Genomic DNA, 23,384 nt, shown 5'->3' on the forward strand with positions numbered 1-23,384 from the left:
GTAGTCCCATTATCCGGCTAATGTGTTGAATGTGAAACCCCCCCCCCCCCCCCCCCCAAAAAAAAAACAAAAAACCACACACACAGTACACACATAGTCCATACTTGCCATATACTGCTAATCCCCGAAGCACTTGCTCACCTGAAATAAAAATAAACAATATACTCTCTGTGTCCAACGTAGTCCATATAATAACGATTGTCCCACGACGATCTCCCGTGGAGGGCTGTCACATCAGCGGATGCGACCGCTCTCCAGGGGCTCCGATGATAAAATGACGGAGATAATCCACCGCCGATAGGTCACCAGAGTTCATCCTGTCACAGCGTGAGAATTTTCTATGCGCTGTAGTGTCGTTAAGCGAGAGGCTTATCTCCAATGACACACTGCTGGAGTGTGATTTCCTGTCAGTGTCATCGGAGGCCTATAGGAGCCGTCACATCTGCTGATGTGACCACTCTATAGGGGAGGTCAACGTGGACACTCGTTATTAAAGAGGGACTTCCTCGGATCAGGGAGTATACTGTTGGTCTGTTTTTTTAATTTCTTTGCAGGTGATCGATGGTTTCGGCGAGAAATAAAAATTATGAAAAACTGTCGCGTTTTATTTCTTTAAAATACTTTATTTTTGTGGGGTTTTTTTAACCCTTTGATACTAGAAGATTAATAATGGATAGGCATCTAATTGACACCTCTTCATTATTAACTGGGCTTAATGTCACCTTACAATACAAAGGTGACATTAACCCCTTAACCCATATGCCACAGCTACATGGTAGTGGGAATAGAGAGGCTAAGTGCCGGATTTGGCGCATCTTAGAGAGGCGACATTTCTGGGGCGGCTGTGGGCTGTTTGTAGACAGGGGGGGCCAAGATCCATAGCCCCTTCCTAGGCTATGAATATCGGCCCGCAGCTGTCTGCGTAGCCGTTCTGGCTATGAATTATAGGGGGACCCCATGTGGTTTTTTTTTTTTTTTTTTTTTGGGGGGGGGGGGCCTATTTTAATAGCCAGTAATGGCTACGCAGACAGCTGCAGGCTGATATTCATAGCCTGGGAAGATCCATGGGTATTACCCTCCTCCCAGGCTATAAGCACCGGCCCCCAGTCGCCAGCTTTCCCACTCTGGACTTGAAAATTGCGTGGGAGCCCCCACAATTTTTTTTCCTTTTTAATTAAAAAAAACCCAGATATTGGTTTTAAGGCCGGGGTCACATTTGCGAGAAACTCGCACCTCAATACCCGGCACTGCCGCCGGCAATCAGGACTGGAGTGTGTGGCTGCATGTATTTCTATGCAGCTGAACCTTCCAGTCCGAGTGCTGGTGGCAGTGCTGGGTATTGAGGTGCGAGTTTCTCGTAAAGTATAACCCCGACCTAACACAGATTTTTTCAATCTGTAGATACATAGATCTATCTATAGATATATCTATGTAGCTATAGATATATGTATCTTATCTATCTATCTCATTCCTTCTATCTATCATCTAGATATGGGATAGAGAGATGGAATGAGAGGGAGAGATGGAATGAGATGGATAGATATGGGATAGATTGTCTGTCTGTGTGTGTAATGGAGTGTGGGTTGGACAAATATAAAAGGAGGTTGGACAAGAAACGACATCACAAATCTTTTTTTTTTTGTTAAATAACATATCTTTATTTAGCTTACAAAAATGCATACAATTCGCATGAAAAACACAGAACGCTCTGATTTTTACCTGTGTTTCTGCCAAGAGGTGCAGATTCTGTGCAGAAAATTCTGCAGGCAAATCTGCAATGTGTGCACATACCCTAAGGGTATGTGCACACGTTGCAGATTTGCTGCAGATCCGCAAGTGATTTACAGTACAATGTAAATCAATGGTGAAAAAAAAAATTGCTGTGCACATGCTGCGGAAAATTCCGCACGCAATCCACAGTGATTTATTTTAAGCAGCATGTCAATTCCTTTTGTGGATCCGCATGCGCTCTTACACGAATTCCATTATACAAATCTGCAGGGGTAAAAACGCATGCCAAGCCGCAGAAGATCCGCACACAAAAAAAAATGCGCTGATTTTGACCTGCGAATTTTGACCTGCGAATTTTGCCAAGAGATGCAGATTCTGTGCAGAAAATTCTGCAGGCGAATCTGCAACGTGTGCACATACCCTAAAAGACTGAGAAGAAAGTTGGATACTTCTCAGCAGATTACACCTTCCTACTGGCACCAAACTACTTAGTTTGGTGGCAGTTTTTATGCCTAATGTTAACTTAGGTTGGGAAAGGAAGCAGGATAGCTTATTCTGATATCCCACTATTAATGGAATGAACAGTGCTGACATGGTTACACTGTTATCTCTGGTCTGAATTGTGTGATTCTACCTGACTTATCACCTGTTTCGGCTGAAGGCCCTTGACTTTTGACTCTGCTCACCTTCGACCCCAGAGTATGTCTTGTTGCATCGATCAGACTGTTCCAGGGCTCCCAAGACCACAGGTATCAGTTCACCATCCCATTCTCCTTCAGTCAGAGTATATTCTCTGTTTCACTCCCCTGCTTTAACCCCTTCATGACCCAGCCTATTTTGACCTTAATGACCTGGCCATTTTTGGCAATATTGACCAGTGTCCCTTTATGAGGTAATAACTCAGGAACGCTTCAACGGATCCTAGCGATTCTGAGATTTGTTTTTTCGTGACATATTTGGCTTCATGTTAGTGGTAAACTTAGGTCAATAATGTTTTCATTTATTTGTGAAAAAAACGGAAATTTGGCGAAAATTTTGAAAATTTCGCAATTTTCACATTTTTAATTTTTATTCCGTTAAACCAGAGTTATGTGACACAAAATAGTTAATAAATAACATTTCCCACATGTCTACTTTACATCAGCACAATTTTGGAAACAAAATTTTTTTTTGTTGGGAAGTTATAAGGGTTAAAAGTTGACTAGCGATTTCTCATTTTTACAACAAAATTTACAAAACCATTTTTTTTAGGGACCACCTCACATTTGAAGTCACTTTGAGGGGTCTATATGGCAGAAAATACCCCAAAGTGACACCATTCTAAAAACTGCACCCCTCAAGCTACTCAAAACTATATTCAAGAAGATTATTAACCCTTCAGGTGCTTCACAGCAACTAAAGCAATGTGGAAGGAAAAAATGAACATTTTAATTTTTCCAATAAAAAATTTCTTTTAGCCTCAGTTTTTTCATTTTCACATGGGCAATGGGATAAAATGGATCCTAATATTTGTTGGACAATTTCTCCTGAGTGCACAGATACCTCATATGTGGTCATAAACCACTGTTTGGCACACGGCAGGGTCCCGAAGGGAAGGAGCACCATTTGACTTTTTGAATGGAAAATTAGCTCCAATCGTTAGTGGACACCATGTCGTGTTTGGAGAGCCCCTGTGTGCCTAAACATTAGAGCTCCCCCACAAGTGACCCCATTTTGGAAACTAGACCACCCAAGGAACTTTTCTAGATGTGTGGTGAGGACTTTAAACCCACAAATGCTTCACAGAAGTTTGACGCAGAAAAGTGAAAATAAAAAAATATTTTTTTTCCTCAAAAATGATTTTTTTAGCCCGCTATTTTTTATTTTCACAAGGCTAACAGGAGAAATTGGACCACAAAAGTTGTTGTGTAATTTGTCCTGAGTACACCGATACCCCATATGTCAGGGGAAACCACTGTTTGGGCGCATGGGAGAGCTCAGAAGGGAAGGAGCGCAATTTTGGAATGCAGACTGATGGGATGTTCTGCGGGCATCATGTTGCGTTTGCAGAGCCCCTGATGTGCCTAAACAGTAGAAACCCCCCACAAGTGACCCCATTTTGGAAACTAGACCCCCCAAGGAGCTTATCTAGATGTGTAGTGAGCACTTTGAACCCCCAAGTGCTTCACAGAAGTTTATAAACGCAGAGCCATGAAAATAAAAAATCATTTTTTTTCCTCAAAAATGATTTTTTAGCCCGCTATTTTTTATTTTCACAAGGGTAACAGGATAAATTGGACCCCTAAAGTTGCTGTTCAGTTTGTCCTGAGTACGGTGGCACCCCATATGTGGAAGGGAACCACTGTTTGGGTGCACGGCAGGGCTCAGAAGGGAAGGAGCGCCATTTGACTTTTTGAATGGAAAATTAGCTCCAATCGTTAGCGGACACCATGTCGTGTTTGGAGAGGCCCTGTCTGCCTACACTTTGGAGCTCCCCCACATATCACCCAATTTTGGAAACTAGACCCCCTAAGGAAGTTATCTAGATGCATAGTGAGCACTTTGAACCCCCAGGTGCTTTACAGAAGTGTATAACGCAGAGCTGTGAAAATAAAAATATTTTTTTTTCCTCAAAAAATGATTTTTTTAGCCCGCTATTTTTAATTTTCACAAGGTTAACAGGATAAATTCGACCCCAAAAGTTGTTGTACAGTTTGTCCTGAGTACGCTGGTACCCCATATGTGGGGGCGGACCACTGTTTGTGCACACATCGGGGCTCGGAAGGGAAGTAGTGACGTTTTGAAATACCGACTTGATGGAATGGTCTGCGGGCGTCATGTTACGTTTGCAGAGCCCCTGATGTGCCTAAACAGTGGAAACCCCCCACAAATGACCCCATTTTGGAAACTAGACCCCCCAAGGAACTTATCTAGATGTTTGATGAGCACTTTGAACCCCCAAGTGCTTCACCGAAGTTTATAACTCATAGCCGTGAAAACAAAAAAAATCAATTTTTTCACAAAAATCATTTTTTTAGCCCCCAATTTTTTATTTTCCCAAGGGTAATAGGAGAAATTAGACTCCCAAAGTTGTTGTGCAATTTTTCCTGAGTACGCTGATACGTGGGGGTAAACCACTGTTTGGGCACACGTCGGGGCTCGGAATGGAGAGAGTGCTGTTTGACATTTTGAACGCAAAATTGGCTGGAATAAATCGTGGCGCCATGTCGCACTCGGAGACCCCGTGATGTGCCTAAACAGTGGAAACCCCTCAATTCTAACTCCAAACCTAACCCCAACACACCCCTAACCCAACCCTAATAATAACCCTAACCACAGCCCTAACGCCAACACACCCCTAACCATAATCCCAACTCTAACCCTAACTACAAGCCTAGCCCTAACCCTAATTCCAGCCCTAACCCTAATTCCAGCCCTAACCCTAATTCCAGCCCTAACCCTAATTCCAGCCCTAACCCTAATTCCAGCCCTAACCCTAATTCCAGCCCTAACCCTAATTCCAGCCCTAACCCTAATTCCAGCCCTAACCCTAATTCCAGCCCTAACCCTAATTCCAGCCCTAACCCTAATTCCAGCCCTAACCCTAATTCCAGCCCTAACCCTAATTCCAGCCCTAACCCTAATTCCAGCCCTAACCCTAATTCCAGCCCTAACCCTAATTCCAGCCCTAACCCTAATTCCAGCCCTAACCCTAGTTCGAACCCTAAATGGAAAAAAAAATATTTTTTTTATTTTATTATTTGCGCCTGGCTATGGGGGTGATAAAAGGGGGATGTATTTACTTTTTTTTTCATTTTGATCACTGTGAGAGTGTATCACAGTGATCAAAATGAAAAATGAACGGGCAACCGGCAAATTCATGGGTGCCGCCATCTTGGACAATGGCAGGTGCACTGCGCATGCACCCGCCATTTTGCAAGATGGCGGCGCCCATGATCCGGACGCCACGGCGGGACACCGGGAGCACGATCGGAGGTCCTGGGGGGATTGGAAGGTGGGAGGGAGCGATAGACAGGGGAGGGGGAGCAGATGATGGCGGCGAACGATCGCCGCTGTCCATAGGTGGCGGGGGCCGATCGGCCCCGCCAGTCGGTGTGTGGGGGGGTCGGGGGTCGGTGTCCAGCCATGTCCGATGCTATTGCAGCATCGGCCATGGCTGGATTGTAATATTTCACCAAATTTCATTGGTGAAATATTACAAATCGCTCTGATTGGCTGTTTCACTTTTAACAGCCAATCAGAGCGATCGTAGGCACGTGGGGGCTAAGCCACGCCCCCAGGGATTAACTATAGAGTGTCCTTTGTGTGCGGGTCGGGTGACCTTTCAGTGACCCCGGTCACCCGACCCGCAGGGGGGCTATTTATAGCATGACGCCTACGTAGGCGTCATAGGTCGTTTGGGCACGACTTTTCATGACGCCTACGTAGGCGTCATGGGTCGTGAAGGGGTTAATGTAACGCTTGATTTGACTTGGACTCGTATCTGGACTCCCAATTAGGTGTTATGTCTCTGTTCTCATTTACCTTCAAAGTGGTTTTCCATCAGGCATGTCTCCGAGCTGGTGGCTTTTCATGTCACTCTGTTCGTTGTGCTTTATTTTGACAAGATGATTTTACTTTGTGTACTTTTTTTTTTTTTTTCCATAAGGCGGTCTGTTATATTTTATTTATACACTGCTCAAAAAAATAAAGAGAAAATTCAAATAACACATCCTAGATCTGAATGAATGAAATATTCTCATTGAATACTTTGTTCTGTACAAAGCTGAATGTGCTGACAAAAAAATCACACGAAAATCAATGGAAATCAAATTTATTAACCAATGGAGGCCTGGATTTGGAGTCGCACACAAAATTAAAGTGGAATGTAATGTCCTTAAAAGAAGTCGAAATGAGGCTCAGTATTGTGTGTGGCCTCCATGTGCCTGTAAAGCCTCCATGTGGCTGTAGAACCTCCCTACTGTACAACGCCTGGGCATGATGAGGTGGCCCTCCAAAGAAATGCCACCCCACACCATTACTGGCTCACTGCCAAACCTGTCATGGTGAAAGATGTTGCAGGCAACAGATCGCTCTCCACCGCGTCTCCAGACTCTTGTCACGTCTGTCACATGTGCTCAGTGTGAACCTGTTTTCATCTGTGAAGAGCACAGGACATCAGTGGTGAATTTGCCAATCTTGGTGTTCTGTGGCAAATGCAAAGTGTCCGGCTGTGAACACAACCCCCATCTGTGGACGTCAGGTCCTCAGACCATCCTCATGGAGTCGGTTTCTAACCGTTTGCAAACACATGCACATTTATGGCCTGCTGGAGGTCATTTTGCAGGGCTCTGGCAGTGCTCCTCCTGTTCCTCCTTGCACAAAGGCTTAGGTAGCGGACCTGCTGCTGGGTTGTTGCCCTCCCATGGCCCCCTCCACGTCTCCTGGTGTACTGGCCTGTCTCCTGGTAGCGCCTCCAACCTCTGGACACTACGCTGACAGACACAGCAAACATTCTTGCCACAGCTCGCATTGATGTGCCATCCTGGATGAGCTGCACTACCTGAGCCACTTGTGTGGGTTGTAGAGTCTTTCTCATGCTACCACGAGTGTGAAAGCACAACCAACATTGACAAGTGACCAAAACAGCCAGAAAGCATTGGTACCTGAGATGTGGTCTGTGGTCCCCACCTGCAGAACCACTCCTTTATTGAGGGTGTCTTGATAATTGCCAATAATTTCCATCTGTTGTCTATTCCATTTGCACAACAGCATGTGAAATTGATTGTCAATCAGTGTTGATTCATAAGTGGAAAGTTTGATTTCACAGAAGTTTGGTTTACTTGGAGTTGTATTCTGTTGTTTAAGTGTTCCTTTTATTTATTTTTTGAGCAGTGTGTATAATTTTCCTGCCTGTGTTCTGCCCTTTACCCTCTCATACTGTTGAGATATCCTTTGACAAGTTGCACTTGGTCAGAACTGTGTGGCTCTACCTGTTTGTGACTGCTCCTTTCAGACACTTGGGTGCCTTTTGTTATCCCAATTAGGTCCTCAAAGTGGTCTGGTCGCTTCTAAAACTACTTAAGATTTCTGGATTCATTCTGGAAGCTTATAGAGCAAATTCTAGAGTGCCTTCCCCCCAATTGAGAGTCCTGGCTCATTCCACTGGGAAACTTCTAGACTGTACGCTGGTCTTCATATGAGCACTGCCATGGCAGCTACCGGGCACATTCAGTAGGCCCCCAGCTGCCATGGCAAGTCAATAGCAATCCGCAATAACTTCAAGGGGAAGAGCACGGGGCTTATGGGTGCAATGAATGATGATCCACCTAGTTTGCAAGCTTGGCGGCTCCATTTAAGTGGTTAACAGGAGTAAAAGGGCTTTGCTTTATCTACTGATAGAAGCAGATAATGGTTGTATAACACTGCATCGTCTGTGAAACATGCAGGTTCTGCTTTTGAGCCTGCATCAAAGATGGGGTCATGGCATATGATGCAATGATTTGTCATATATTTAGAAGGGGTTCAACATGTTTTCATTATTAATCCTGTGTTAGTAGGGATAGTGCATGTACAGTAAACTAGTTTTTTTTTTTTCTCTCATAACCATATAGTAAATGACCCATCATGTTAGCATTCATAGATCTTTTATGGTCGGGTTAAATCCAGGTAAGCTTTAAAACTACATGCTTTGTTGTCTAAATCCGGTAATGGTCATTTTCCTTCTGTTGTAGTTTCTAAGTCTGGATGATATAAGTGAACTCAAGAAAACCAACGTGGATATGAAAAAAGACCAAGATCCAAATGTACGTAACCATATGATTACCTATGATGTTAAGCGTATATCTGTAATTGTTGCGTATGGCCACTTTATCAAGAAAACAATTACAGCAGTCTGCAGCATACTCCTAAATGTCTCTAGAAGTGGGTTTTACTGATAACCTACACCACTGACCATCCGAAGTCTGTGCTTTTGGCTTTGCTAAGATATACAGCGTTCAACATCACTCCTAGCTACTGTCTTCAGTGTGAGAGTAAGTGTTGTAAAATCCTATGCTGCTTGCTCCCTCACTGGAGACAGAAGCCTGGCAACTGGAGGATGACGCTGCCTATTTTTTTTATTTTTTTTTTAGTAAAGTAATTTTTATTTAGTTTTTTTTTCTTCAAATATTCAAAATAGTAATCATTAAAGCACAAAATGCTCTCCCCTTAACCACATGTGAGTATTGAGTCATAATGAGTGTCAAGGATACACAGGGTTCAATATTAACACCACTGATGAGAATCCTATGTTAATCTATACAGTGCAGCCAATATCAGGTTGATATGCTTTATTGGTTTGTTATAAATCCAACTAATGGCATAACAGAATCAGGTAATGGTAAAGAAAATCCCTCATTAAATGATGGCTTATCTAGAGATTAGACTCCAAGCTGCTCCCCAAAGCTCTGTCTCTTGAGTCTGGCACCAGCCCAGGTATTTCCAACCATTGAGCCCACAATTTAATAATTTGCCAAAGTTCCTCTCTTACAATGGACATATTTTTCCACATGCAGCAGTCAGTTTACTTTTAGATTCCGTTATTGGTCGTTTACTCTTCTCTCCAGTGTGGGGATCGCCGTCGAGTGTCAGCTGATTTTAACAGCTGCCACCCGTATCTAGGTGCCAGGAGCGGTCACGGATCACTCCCGCAATTTAACCTCCGAAATGCTGCGATTATGCCACGGCTCGATGCTGGGTCCCGATCGTTGCCATGATGACCCTATGTCGTCATGACAACATCCGGGTCACCAGAGCTAGGAAACTTCCTGATCATGCACAATGCATGATCAGCAAGTTTGTCAGTGCAGAGCTGACAGTTTCCATGGCATGGTGATGCTGCTTCATCTGCATGCTATAGAAGCAATCAGCTTTCAAAAAATGATAGTCCCACAGTGGTACAAAGTAACAGTCAGAATTTTTTAATTTTAAATGTAAAAATTAAAAAGAATAATTAAAATTAAAAAATTGTATCGCAAAATAAATATTTTAATAAAAAAAGTGCACATATTTGGTAATGCCATGTCCGCAACGACCCAACCTATAAAACTGTCCCACTAGTTAACCACTTCAGTAAACACCGTAAAAATAAATTAAAAAACGAGGCAAAAAACAATGCTTTATTATACAGCTGAACAAAAAGTGGAATAACACGCGATCAAAAAGACTGGTATAAGTAAACATGGTACCACTGACCCGAGGTAACATCTATGACGTCACTGACGCCTCGTTCCCAACAGCTCATTCACCAGTGGTTCTCAGCCTGGACGATCGCATCGTTGCACCGTCCAGGTTGAAAACTAATTACCCCCAGACATGGATTATGGCATGGGACAGGGCTTCGGTGGATTTAGGCGTTGGGTGAGTATAACTTTTTTTTTGTTAATTTTAAATAAAAATTCAAAAGTTTGTTTTGTTTTATCTAATATATATATTTAACTAAAATTGTCCGTCATCCACTTCCGTCTGGATGTCCTCGAATCCATAATTCACCGTGCCGACCGGAAGTGCACCGACCGTCATATTGGAATACCCAATTGATGGGTATTCCAATATGGCACCCGCTGGTGGTACCAGGCCCTTCCGCAATACCTCCAGCGGGACACCCACACCGGGCCCAAGGCCTCCCCGCCAGGATCCGCCACCGGACCCCCTCTAGGACCCCCGCCGCCTGACTATATGCCGCCGCTGCACCCACCTCCGTGCAGTCACAGCCGGCAAGAAAGACTGCGGCTTGCGGCCTGTGTTGGAGATGGGGTAAGGCCGCAAACCATCGTCTTTCCTGCCGGCTGTGATTCCACGGAGGTAAGTGGGCTGGCGGTGGCGGGACACGCGCGCACACTGCCCTCCCGATGCGATAGTATCGGGCCCACATCTAGTTTCTAATAAAAGACTTTATTCTGGCTGTCTTATTTACCATATAACTATAGGAATTGGACACCTCTCCATTACTAAGCCGTGGGTTTGATGCCACCTGACAATACAATACAAAGGTGACATCAACCACACAAATATGAACCACATTTGCCACCGCTACAGGGCAAGTGAGAAAAATCAGGCAAAGCGCCAGAATAGATGTGCCTTTTCTGGGCAGCTGCTGGGCTGCTGTTTTTAGGCTAGGGGGGTTAATATCCATGGCTCCTTACCAGCCTGAGAATATCAGCTCCCCCCAGCTGTAAGCTTTAGCAAGGCTGGTTGTCAAAAATAGGGGCACCCCACGCCGTTTTTTAATTTATTTAAATAATTTAACACTATGGGGACCACTCTATTCTTGAAAACCAACCGCCGCCTGCTGTCTCTTTTGTCACTTTAAATATAGCTCGTCATTCTCCCCCTCGGTAGAGCAGGAGAGAATGACGAGAGCCGTGTTCGGCACTCGGCGCCGGGGAACAGCGCTTACTGTAACACTTCTTCCCCGGCGCCGATGCGTGTCACACGGATGACATCCATGTGTGTTATACATGTGTGGGACTTTTTGTTGCCCGTGATGACATTAAAAACTGACATGTCAGCGTGTTTTGCCCACGGACACACGGTCTGTGGAAACACACTGACATATGCACAGACCCATTCACTTGAATAGGCAAATAGCGCTCCGTTCCTCCTGAGTCTCTCCGTACGGCTAAGTAGCACTGTACTGCCACATATGGGGTATTGCCACTTTCAGTAGAAATTGTGGGACAAATTTTTGTTGCCATTTTTTACCCGCTTGTGTGAAGATGTAAAATCTTTGGCTAAAACAAAATTTTGGTGGTAAAAATGTAATTACTTTTTCTTCACTACCCAATGGTATAAAATTCTGTGACACACCCTTGGTGTCAATATGATCACTGCACCCCTAGATGAATTTATTGAGAGGTGTAATTTGTAAAATGGGGTCACTTATGAAGGGTTCTACTGTTCTGGCACCTCATGGGCTCTCCCAGTGGGTCATGGCACCTGGAAACCATAACGGTAAAATCTGGCGCTCCTTGCCTTCTGAGGTTTGCACTGTGACTGAAAAATATTTCCCGATTACATGTAAGGGTGGTTTCACATTAGCGTTTAAGGCCGCAGCGTCGGCCTGCCCCTGGCCACTGCTAAGCCCCGCCCCTGCCACACCTCCGCCTGTAGCTCCGCCTACGGGCACATGACGCTGCATGCGTCCTGCGTCCCCTATCTTTAGCACTGGGGGCGCAGGCCGTGCGCAGGTATGCGTTTGGCGGCGCATACGTCCTTTTGACGGGTGCGCCGACCAGTGCCAAACGCAACCTGTTGCAATTTGGTGCGCTCGGTGCACTGTCAAAAGGACGCATGCGCCGCCAAACGTATACCTGCGCGCGGCCTGCGTCCCCACTGCTAAAGATAGGGGATGCATGCAGTGTCATGCGCCCGTAGGCGGAGCTACCGGCAGGGGCGGCTTAGCGGCGGCCGTGCGCAGGCCTTAAACGCTAATGTGAAACCACCCTAAGGTATTGGCACACTTAGGGAAAAAATGGACCTGTTTGTTGTAAAACAATTTCTTATTAGCCCTTAGAAAAATTAAAAACTTGGGGCTAAAGCAACATTTTGGTGGTAAAAATGGTATTTTATTCATTATTCACCACTCAGTGGTATAAAATTCTGTGAGGCACATGTGGTATCAATATGATCACTGCACCTCTAGAAGAATTCATTGAGGAGTGTAGCTTGTAAAATGAATTCACTTTTAGGGGGGTTTCTGTTGTTCTGGCACCTCAGGGGCTCTGCCAGTGTGACATGGCACCCTCAAACCATTCCAGCAAAATCTCAACTCCAATATGACGCCTCTTCCCTTCTGAGCTTTGCACTATGCCTCAGAAGTAGTGTTTCCCTACATATGGTGTATCGGCGTACTCGAGAGAAATTGCACAACTTTTGAGGTCCAATTTCTCCTGATACCCTTGGTAAAATAAAAAATTTGGGGTGAAAAGATCATTTTTGTGGAAAAAATGATTTTTTATTTTCATGGCTCTGCATTATAAACTTCTGTGAAGCAGTTGGGGGATCAACATGCTCACCACACATCTAGATAAGTTCACTGGGGGGTCTAGTTTCCAAAATGGTGTCACATGTGGGGTGTTTCCACTGTTTACCACATCAAGGGCTCTCCAAACGTGACATAGCTTCTGATCTCAATTCCAGCCAATTTTGCGTTGAAAAAATAAAACTGTACTCCTTCCATTCTGAGCTCTGCTATGCACCCAAACAGTGGTTTACCCCCACATATGGGGTATCCGTGTACTCGGGACAAATTGCAGAACAACTTTTGGGGTCCAATTTCTCCTGTTACCCTTGGGGGAAAAAAAAAAAAAATGGATCTGTAGTAAAAACTTTTTGTGAAAAAAGTTAATGTTTGTTTTTTAAATATTCCAAAAATTCCTGTGAAGCACTTGAAGGGTTATTAAAATTCTTGGATGTGGTTCTGAGCACCTTGAGGGGTGCAGTCTTTAGAATGGTGTCACTTTTGGGTATTTTCTGTTATGTACGCTGAAAGTGACTTTAAATCTGGTGTGGTCCCTAAAAAAAAATTGGTGTTGTAAAAATGAGAAATCGCTGTTCAACTTTTAACCCTTATAACTTCCTAAGAAAAAAAAGTTTTTGATTTCAAAATTGTGCTGATGTAAAGTAGACATGTGGGAAATGCTACTTATTAAATGGATTTTGTGTGACATAGCTCTGTGATTTAAGGGCGTGAAAATTCAAAGTTGGAAAGTTGCAAAATTTTCCCAAGTTTCCTTTTTTTTTTTTTCCCCCCCACAAATAAAGGCAAGTTAAATTAAAGATATTTTACCGCTACAATATGTCACGAGAAAACATTCTCAGGATCACCTGGATCCATTAAGAGTTCCAGAGTTATTACCTCAGAAATTGGACAATGGTCAGAATTGTAAAAATTGGCCTGGTCATTAATGTGCACACCACACTTGGGGGGTAAAGGGGTTAAACCCCTGAGCATTTAATAGGGTCAAACCAGAATTGATCATCTTTACCCCATCTCACTTGACTCACCCAACAGACCTATCCACTAAAGTAAATGGCTGCTCACTCTCCCCAGTCTCACAAGCTCGCTGCCTCGGGGTAATCCTTGACACTGATCTCTCTTTCCAACCACATATCCCAAGCCCTTTCCACTTCTTGATGACTTCAACTCAAAAATATTTCCTGGATCCGTACATCCCTATATCAAGAATCTGCAATAACCCTAGTCCATGCCCTCTTAACCTCCTGCTCTGTGGCCTCCCCTCTAGCACTCTTCCACCCCTCCAATCTATTCTAAACTCTGCTGCCCGACCAATCCAGTTGTTTCACACACACACACACACACACACTCTCACACACACACACACACACACACACACACACACTCTCTCTATTCCCCGGCCTCTCCCCTCTGTCAATCCCTCACCACTGGCTATCCAGTTCAGAACCCTAACCATGGTATAAGAATATCTTGAATTGAGTCCTCAGTGGTTGATACCTTTTAATGGGTAACTGAAAAGATGGTAACACATTACAAAGCCATCCACAACCTGTGTCCTCCATACATCAGTGACCTTGTCTCCCAGTACTTACCTGCACGCACCTCCGATCCTCACAAGATCTCCTTCTATACTCCCCTCTTATCTCCTCTTCCCACAATCGCATACAAGATTTCTCCCACGCATCACCCCTACTTTGGAGCTCTCTATCACAACATATCATGCACTCGCCTACCGTTTAAACCTTCAAAAAGAACCTGAAGACCTACCTCTTCCGACAAGCCTGCAACCTGCAGTAACCACCGATCGACCTAACAGCTGCACGGCCAGCTCTACCCTTGCCTACTGTATCCTCATCCATCCCTTGTAGATTGTGAGCCCTCGTGGGCAGGGTCCTCTCTCCTCCTGTACCAGTCGTGACTTGTATCGTTTAAGATTACTGTACTTGTTTTTATTATGTTTTTTTTTTTTTTTTAACCATAAATTTTATTGATTTGAAATAAAATCCTATTTAACAACCATTTAGCCTTCCAATCATTGAACATTGTTGTAAAAATTACCTTAATCATTTTTCGGCCAAATATAATAGTATTTTAACATGACTGAACACTATGGGAAAGGAAAAGGTAAGGGGGTGATGACAACAGAATACTGTACCCATAATTTACCATTAAATAGCGCTATTACATCTCTATAACCACAGTATTCTGAATCATAGCTAGCTGTCCCATCTCCTGAGATATGATGTTGTATTATTGGTGGATAAAGCAATTATAATGTCTGATAGACAATTATCATTCACCAATGCTACGATCTCAGACAATGACGGACATATGGGGTTTTTCAAGTATCCTGAAATTTTAATTCTATTAGCTATGAGGATGTGTGTAATCGCCGTCCTGAACTCGTGCGGAATCAAATCCATGTCAATGGCCAGAAGCGCCTGCTCTCTCTCAACTTTAATTGGGATACTACTAGTCTGAGACACTAAATGGGAGATTGCGTCCCAGAGCTGCTCTACTTTACGCCACCCCCACCAGACATGTAACATATCTGCGTTGACGTCTCCGCACCTCCAGAACACATCTGGGGAGCTGCAGTAGATCTTAGACAATCTGTATGGTGTGAAGTACCACCTGCACAGCAGCTTTCTGGCATTCTCCAGGTGATAGGGGCACACTCTAAATACACTAATCATTGAGAAGGGCGTCTGCCACTGACCGGGGTGATCCTGCATTGTAGATCAGCCTCCCATTTATGGAGATATGAATCCAGAGAGGGAAATGTCTGCATTGTAGATCAGTCTCCCATTTATGGAGATATGAATCCAGAGAGGGAAATGTCTCCTCTAACATATGGTTGTAGCTTACGGGCAGCACTCATATGTACCGTTTTGGGGGCTATGGAGCATTGCATATACCGTATATACTTGAGTATAAGCCGAAACCCCCCCCCAATTTTGCCACAAAAAAACTGGGAAAACTTATCGACTCGAGTAGAAGCCTAGGGTGGAAAATGTAGCAGCTACTGGTAAATTTTAAAAAATAAAAAGATACCAATAAAAGTAAAATTAATTGAGACATCAGTAGGTTAAATGTTTTTTAATATCCATATTGAATCAGGAACCCCATATAATGCTCCATACAGTTCATGATGGCCCCATAAGATGCTCCATACAAAATACACCCCATATAATGCTGCACAAAGGTTAATAATGGCCCCATAAGATGCTCCCTAGAATAATATGCCCCATATGCTGCTCCATAAAGGTTATGGCCCCATAAGATGCTCCATAGAATAGGCCCCATATGCTGCCCCCATAAGATGCTCCATAGATTACTCCCCTATATGCTGCCTCTATAAGATGCTACATAGATTACTCCCATATATGCTGCCTCTATAAGATGCTCCATAGATTATGCCCCTATATGCTGCCCCCAGAAGATGCTCCATAGATTATGCCCCAATATGCTGCCCCTATAAGATGCTCCATAGATGATTCCCCCATATGCTGCCTCCATAAGATGCTCCATAGATTATTCCCCCATTTGCTGCCCCTATAAGACGCTCCATAGATTATTCCCCCATATGCTGCCCCTATAAGATGCTCCATATTTTATACCCCTATATGCTGCCCCCATACGATGCTCCATAGATTATGCCCCTATATGCTGCCCCTATAAGATGCTCCATACGTTATGCCCCCATGTGCTGCCGCTGCTGCATTTAAAAATAAAGAAAATGACATACTCACCTCTCCGTCGCTGGGGCCAGGTGCCGCTGCTTACTGCTGTCTGGCACGTCATCGGTCAGTGACGTTCATACTACAGGGGGCGCGGCGCTCACTAACACGTCACCGCGCCTTCTGCTGTCAGAACGTCACAGACAGATGACGTGCCAGACAGCAGCAAGCAGCGATGGACCCGGACAGGTGAGTATCGCTTTACTTACCGGTCCTGGCACGGTCTCTGCAGCCCCCAGCTCCGAGATCTCCATTCCTGCCTTCAGCGGTCACATGGTACCGCTCATTACACCCCCATGAATATGCGCATATTCACGAGTATAATGAGCGGTACCATGTGACTGCCGAAGGAAGGAAGGGATATCGCGGAGAAGCTGGGGGCTGCAGAGATCGTGCCAGGTCCGGTAAGTATGACCTGACACCCCCTCCTCCTCCGACCCCCTGGTGTATATGACTCGTATATAAGCCGATGGGAGGGGGGAGAACAACTTTCAGCCCAAAAAAATGGGCTGAAAATCTCGGCTTATATTCGAGTATATACGGTAATTTGGAAGGTTGTGGAAACACTATATCCTTTTTTTCCTTATAAGAAATGTCTTATTTGTAGGTTTTATAATCTCTTTATGGAAGGAGATACTTCTCCCTGATCGTAGAGGCGGCCAATAATACTCCTTCCTCATACATATCGTCAACCAAAAGGATTTGCAGAGATTCCCAGTTACGAATCTGTAGGTCCGAAATACACATCTCCAAAGTCTCTATGGGGCCTTAGAGAGCCCCAAATTGATAGTATGCAGTTTATTGATCAGAATACTCCACACTCCCAGCTCCGCTTCCACCGTTGGTGGCAGACACAATTTTTTTTTTATCACCTGAATTGGGCCCGGTAATGATATAGAATCATAGAATCGTAGAGTTGGAAGGGACCTCCTGGGCCATCTGGTCCAACCCCCTGCTCAAAGCAGGATTCGCTAAATCATCCCAGACAGATATCTGTCCAGCCTCTGTTTGAAGACTTCTGTTGAAGGAGAACTCACCACCTCTCGTGGCAGCCTGTTCCACTCATTGATCACTCTGTCAAAAAGTTTTTTCTAATATCTAATCTGTGTCTCCTCCCATTCAGTTAAATCCCATTGCTTCTAGTCTTTCCTTGTGCAAACGAGAATAAAGATGATCCTTCTGCAATGTGACAGCCCTTGAGATATTTGTAGACGGCTATTAAGTCTCCTCTCAGTCTTCTCTTTTGCAAGCTAAACATTCCCAAATCCTGCAAACTTTCCTCATAAGACAGGGTTTTGGAGACCGGTCACCATTCTGGTCGCTCTTTTCTGAACTTGCTCCAGTTTGTTGATGTCTTTTTTTTTAAAATGTGGTGCCCAAAACTGGACACAGTATTCCAGATGAGGTCTGACCAAAGAGGAGTAGAGGGCAATAATGACTTTGCGTGATTTAGACTGTATGCTTCTGTTAATATATCCTAGAATTGCATTTGCCTTTTTTGCTGCTGCATCACACTGTTGACTCATATTCAGTCTGTGATCTATTAGTATACCCAAGTCTTTTTCACATGTGCTTTTGCTTAGCCCTATTCCTCCCATTCTGTATATACTTAATTCATTTTTATTGCCCAGATGTAGTACTTTGCATTTTTCCCTGTTAAAATCCACTGTTAGTTGCTACCCACTGCTCCAGTTTATTTATATCGTTTTGAATCCTCTCTCTTCTCTAGTATTAGCTATCCCTCCTAGCTTTGTGTCTGTCATCAGTAAATTTAATCAGTTTACCCTCAATTCTTTCATCTAAATCGTTGATAAAGATGTTGAACAATACAGGGCCCAGACAGAGCCCTGTGGTACCCCACTTTAGACATTCTTCCAACTGGATGTGCAGCCATTTACGACCACTCTTTGGGTTCGATCACTAAGCCAGTTATGAATCCACCTAACAGTTGCCTTGTCCATTCCATACTTAGTCATTTTTTCAATAAGGATTGTGTGAGATACTTTGTCAAATGCTTTGAAGAAGTCAAGATATACTATATCTACAGCATTTCCCTGATCCACTCAATCAGTGATTCTGTCATAGAAGGAAATTAAGTTAGTCTGACATGACTTATTAGTTACAAACCCATGCTGACTCTGTTTAATCACTTAATTCTTATCTAGGTACTTACATACATGTTGTTTAATAATTTGTTCAAAGATCTTTCCTGGTATAGAAGTCAGACTCACCGGCCTATAGTTGCCTGGGTCCACCTTCTTCCCCTTTTTGAAGATAGGAACAACATTTGCTCTTCTCCAGTCTTCTGGAACTTCTCCTGTTCTCCAAGAATTTTCAAAGATTATGGAGAGGGGATCAAAAATTTCTTCTGCTATCTCCTTCAGTACTCTGGACCTGTAGACTTGATATATGAATAAAAAAAAATGCAACCTTTGAGGACTTCATGAGATGTTTCTTGATTTATATCCAATGTCTGTCATCCTTCTCATTTCACATCAACCTCAGTTGTTCAAATATGGCTGCCCTATAATACCTTACCACTGAGGGGCAGCCCAGTCTTCCTCCTTTTATTGGGATATATAGTAAATCTGCTTTAACTCTGTGCTGTTTTTCCTGCATGTGTATTTTAATATGATCGTTTGTAACTGAGTATTTTCATGGGGACTGTGATAGGGAGGTTGTGGAATACGTAGAGTATCTGGGGGATTATAAACATTTTTACGGACGCTATTCTTCCTTACCAGGACATGTCGTGTTGTCTCATGCGCAGCATGTCGCCTTTGATCTTCTGTCTGAGAGCTTCATATTTTAATGAGAGCATTCTATCTACTGAGGGGGCCAATCGGATTCCAAGATGGGTTATGTTTTCATTATCCCACTTAAAGGGATACTTAGCTTTAAAATTTACAGGGTGTGGGACAGAGGGCGCTGGGTTCAGAATTTGACATTTAGGGATATTCAACTTAAACTCCTTTACCCAAGTATATTATATCACTTCCCTTATGCTATTGAGCGACTCTTCGGGATTAATAAGGGATAAAATAATGTAGTCCACGAATAGCCCGATTGTGCTTTACATTACCAATTTTAACCCCTTTCTGACATCTGACGTACTATCCCGCCCACGGTACCCGGGCCCGTATGACCGGGGACGGGATAGTACGTCATCGCAATCAGCGGCGCCCCCGGTGGGGAACACCCCTGATCGCGGCCGGGTGTCAGCTGATTATCACAGCTGACACTATGCCAGGGTCGGTCACGGACCCCTTTAGTTAGTGAACACCTTAAAAAAAAAAAAAAAAATCTAAGCAAAAAACAATGCTTTATCATACCGCCGAACAAAAGGTGCAATAACACGTGATCAAAAAGACGGATATGAATAAACTAGGTACCGCTGATAAGGTCATCTTGTCCCACAAAAAAACGAGCCGCCATACAGCGTCATCAGCGAAAAAATAAATTATAGCTCGCAGAATAAAGCAATGCAAAAATAATTTTTTTATATAAAATTGTTTTTATTGTATAAAGGCGCCAAATCACAAAAAAATTATATAAATTAGGTATCCCTGTAATCGTACCGAAGAATAAAACCCTTTTATCAACTTTACCACACACTCTACGTCCTAAAAATAGGAATAAAAAGCGAGCAAAAAATGTCATGTGCCCGAAAATGGTACCAATAAATATCAACTCGTCTCGCAAAAAATAAGACCTCACATGACTCTGTCGGTTAAAATATGGAAAAATTATATGATGCAAAAACTATTTTTACAATAAAAAGCATCTTTTAGCGTGCGACAGCTGCCAAACATAAAAACCCGCCATAAATAGTAAATCAAACCCCCCTTTATCACTCCTTTAGTTAGGGAAAAATAATAAAATTAAAGTATTTCCATTTTCTGGCTAGGGTTAGGGCTGAGATTAGGGTTAGAGGTGTGTTGGGGTTAGGGTTGGAGTTACAATTGGTGGGTTTCCACTGTTTGGGCACATCAGGGGCTTTCCAAACGCAACCTGGCGTCTGATCTCAATTCCAGCCAATTCTGCGTTCAAAAAGTCAAACAGTGCTCCTTCCCTTCCAAGCTCTGCCATGCACCCGAACAGTGGTCTACAACAAATTTTGGGGTCCAATTTCTCCTGTTACCCTTGGAAAAATAAAAAATTGGGGGCAAAAAAAATCATTTTTGTGGAAAATTAAATTTTTATGGCTCTGTTATAAACTTCTGTGAAGCACTTGGTGGTTCAAAGTGCTCACCACATATCTAGATAAGTTCCTTGGGGGGGGGGGTCTAGTTTCGAAAATGGGGTCCCTTGTGGGGGGTTTCCACAGTTTGGGCACCTTAGGGGCTCTCCAAAGGCAACATGACACTCGCAGACCATTCTGTCAAAGTTTGCATTCGAAAACGTCACTATTTCCCTTCTGAGCCAAAATGATTTTTTAATTGTACGGCTGCACGTTATAAACTTCTGTGAAGCCCTTGAGGGTTCAAAGTTCTCACCACATATCTAGGTAAGTTCCTTGGGGGGGTCTAGTTTCCAAAATGGGGTCACTTGTGGGGGGTTTCCACTGTTTAGGCACATTAGGGGCTCTCCAAACGTGACATGGTGTCCGATCTCAATTCCAGCCAATTTTTGCATTGAAAAAGTCAAACGGCGCTACTTCTTTCACGGTCTGCCATGCGCCGAATCAGTGGTTCCCCCCACATATCATGTATCTGCGTAATCAGGACAAATTGCAATACATTTTTAAATCCAAATTCTACTGTTACCCTTGGTAAAATAAAAATAAAAAAATTGGACCTGAAGTAATTTTTTTGTGAAAAAAGTTAAATGTTCATATTTTTTTAAACATTCAAAAAATTCCTGTGAAGCACCTGAAGGGGTTAATTAACTTCTTGAATGTGGTTTTGAGCACCTTGAGGGGTGCAGTTGTGCAGTTTTAAGAGTGGTGTCACTTTTGGGTATTTTCTATCATATAGACACCTCAAAGTGACTTCCAATGTGATGTGGTCCCTAAAAAAAAAAAATGGTGGTGTAAAAATGAGAAATCGATGGTCAAATTTTAACCCTTATCACTTCCTAAAAAGAAAAAAAAAAATTTGTTCCAAAATTGTGCTGATGTAAAGTAAACATGTGGGAAATATTGTTAAGTTTTTTGTGTGCCATATCTCTGTGATTTAAGGGCATAAAGATTAAAATTTGGAAAATTGCGAAATTTTTCTAAATTTTCATTTTTTTTTCACAAATGTTTAAACGCAAGTTATATGAATGAAATTTTACCACTAACATGAAGTACAATATGTCACGAGAAAACAATGTCCGAGTCTCCAGGATCCGTTGAAGCGTTCCAGACTTCTGATCTCATAAAGGGATAGTGTTCAGAATTGTAATAATTGGCCCGGTCATTAATGTGCCTACCATCCTTGGGGGTAAAGGAGTTAATACCAGCTATCCCACAGTGTGTTCTGATTTTTTTTCCAGCTAAGGCTAGTTTCACATTTGTGTCTTTGTGCGCAGCGCATCGTGCGCAAATAGAAACTCATGCAAAAACGCATCATGCAGTTTTGCATGCGTTTGAGGTTTTTAATGCGCATTCGTTCTCTAGGTGTTAAACCAGTGTCTACACATGTTTACTCGTAAAACGCATGTGTACGCAAACGCAGGCGTATGCATGTCCATGCGCACGTCTGCGTTCCCATTCACTGTAATGCGTTATGACACATTCCGCCACATGCGGTTTTTTTTTACGCTTTGGTCGGACCCAAAAATGCAACAGGTTGCGTCTGGCGCGTCTAGACGCACACCTTGAAAAAACGCATGCGCACCAAAATGCAGACCAACGCATGCAAATGCAAGACAATGCGTACACCATGTTAAACATAGGGACGTATGCGCACGATGCGCTGTGCAAAAAAACGCTAATGTGAAACCAGCCTAAGGGATCGATTATTAATGCAAATATTAGGGGAGAGAGAGGGCACCCCTGCCTCGTTCCTTTAGTGATATCAAATGTATCTGACATAATTACGGGAATGAAAATTGAGACTGACTGATTAGAATAGAGAGGGGTGATCGCTCTGAATATAACACCGTCAAACCCAAATCTGGACATCACTTCGAACAAAAAACCCTAATGCACCCGATTTTTTTCCTGGTATGAGGATGGGAATAATTGTTGCCTGAATCATCTCTTTTGGAATAATCTGTTTGCATAAAATTTTGGAAAATTTGATGTCATGTGAGGGATTAGTATATCTTGGAATGTTTTGAAGTATTTGCTTGTTAGACCATCAGGGCCGTGGGACTTAATATTTTTCATTCCTCTAATTGTTTGCTGTATTTCTGTTTGGAATATTGGTTGATTCAATATGTGTAATGTGTCTTCTAGTATTTTAGGAAGTTTTATGCGCTCTAAGAACTGATTTATTAGTTGGGGAGTAGGTTGTGGTATTGCAGTATTTTCCTGCAGATTATAGAGGGAGGAATAGTATTGAGAAGGTGTTAGCAATTTCCTCAGGGTTATATATTATATTTTTTTTGGTCATGCTGTATGTGGGATAATTTTTAGTTTCAATAAAAATTTGTTATTAAACTTATTAAACCAAGTCCCAAGTTATGAACTCCCATGCAAGGGAGTGTAAACTAACAATTTAACATACATTCAATAAACTTCAAATGTGGGATAATTTTTGTTTGGTCACTTTGGCTTTAATTTTATTAGCTAATATTTTGCCTGCTTTGTTTCCCTGCCAATAATATTTTGGCTTTACTTCGTAGATTGTGATCGTATTTGTATTGGAACAGTTGGTATAAGTCATACCTTAATTTCTGTAATTTTTGGAGAATTGCGTTTGTGGGTCTACGTTTGTGTCTCTTCTAGTGCTGCTATATTTTGATTAGTTTCCTCTATTTGGCGT

The 23,384-nt window shown here is 43.0% G+C and overlaps 1 protein-coding gene across 3 annotated transcripts in view; it reads left to right on the plus strand.

Annotated features, from left to right (window-relative positions):
- The window catches only part of NCAPH2 (non-SMC condensin II complex subunit H2), a 193,614-nt gene that overhangs the window by 73,096 nt on the left and 97,134 nt on the right, over positions 1 to 23,384 (plus strand). For 2 of the 3 annotated variants that reach the window (XM_073579286.1, XM_073579285.1), the window contains exon 6: positions 8,445 to 8,516. The exons of the other annotated variant lie outside the window; for it this stretch is intronic. In XM_073579286.1, the coding sequence (XP_073435387.1) occupies positions 8,445 to 8,516 (72 nt within the window). The remainder of the gene's footprint in view (positions 1 to 8,444; positions 8,517 to 23,384) is intronic. 3 annotated transcript variants of the gene reach the window in all.

This window comes from Dendrobates tinctorius, unplaced genomic scaffold (genome assembly GCF_039654945.1).
Source record: "Dendrobates tinctorius isolate UK_male_01 unplaced genomic scaffold, ASM3965494v1 ptg000062l, whole genome shotgun sequence".
Classification (NCBI taxonomy): domain Eukaryota; kingdom Metazoa; phylum Chordata; class Amphibia; order Anura; family Dendrobatidae; genus Dendrobates; species Dendrobates tinctorius.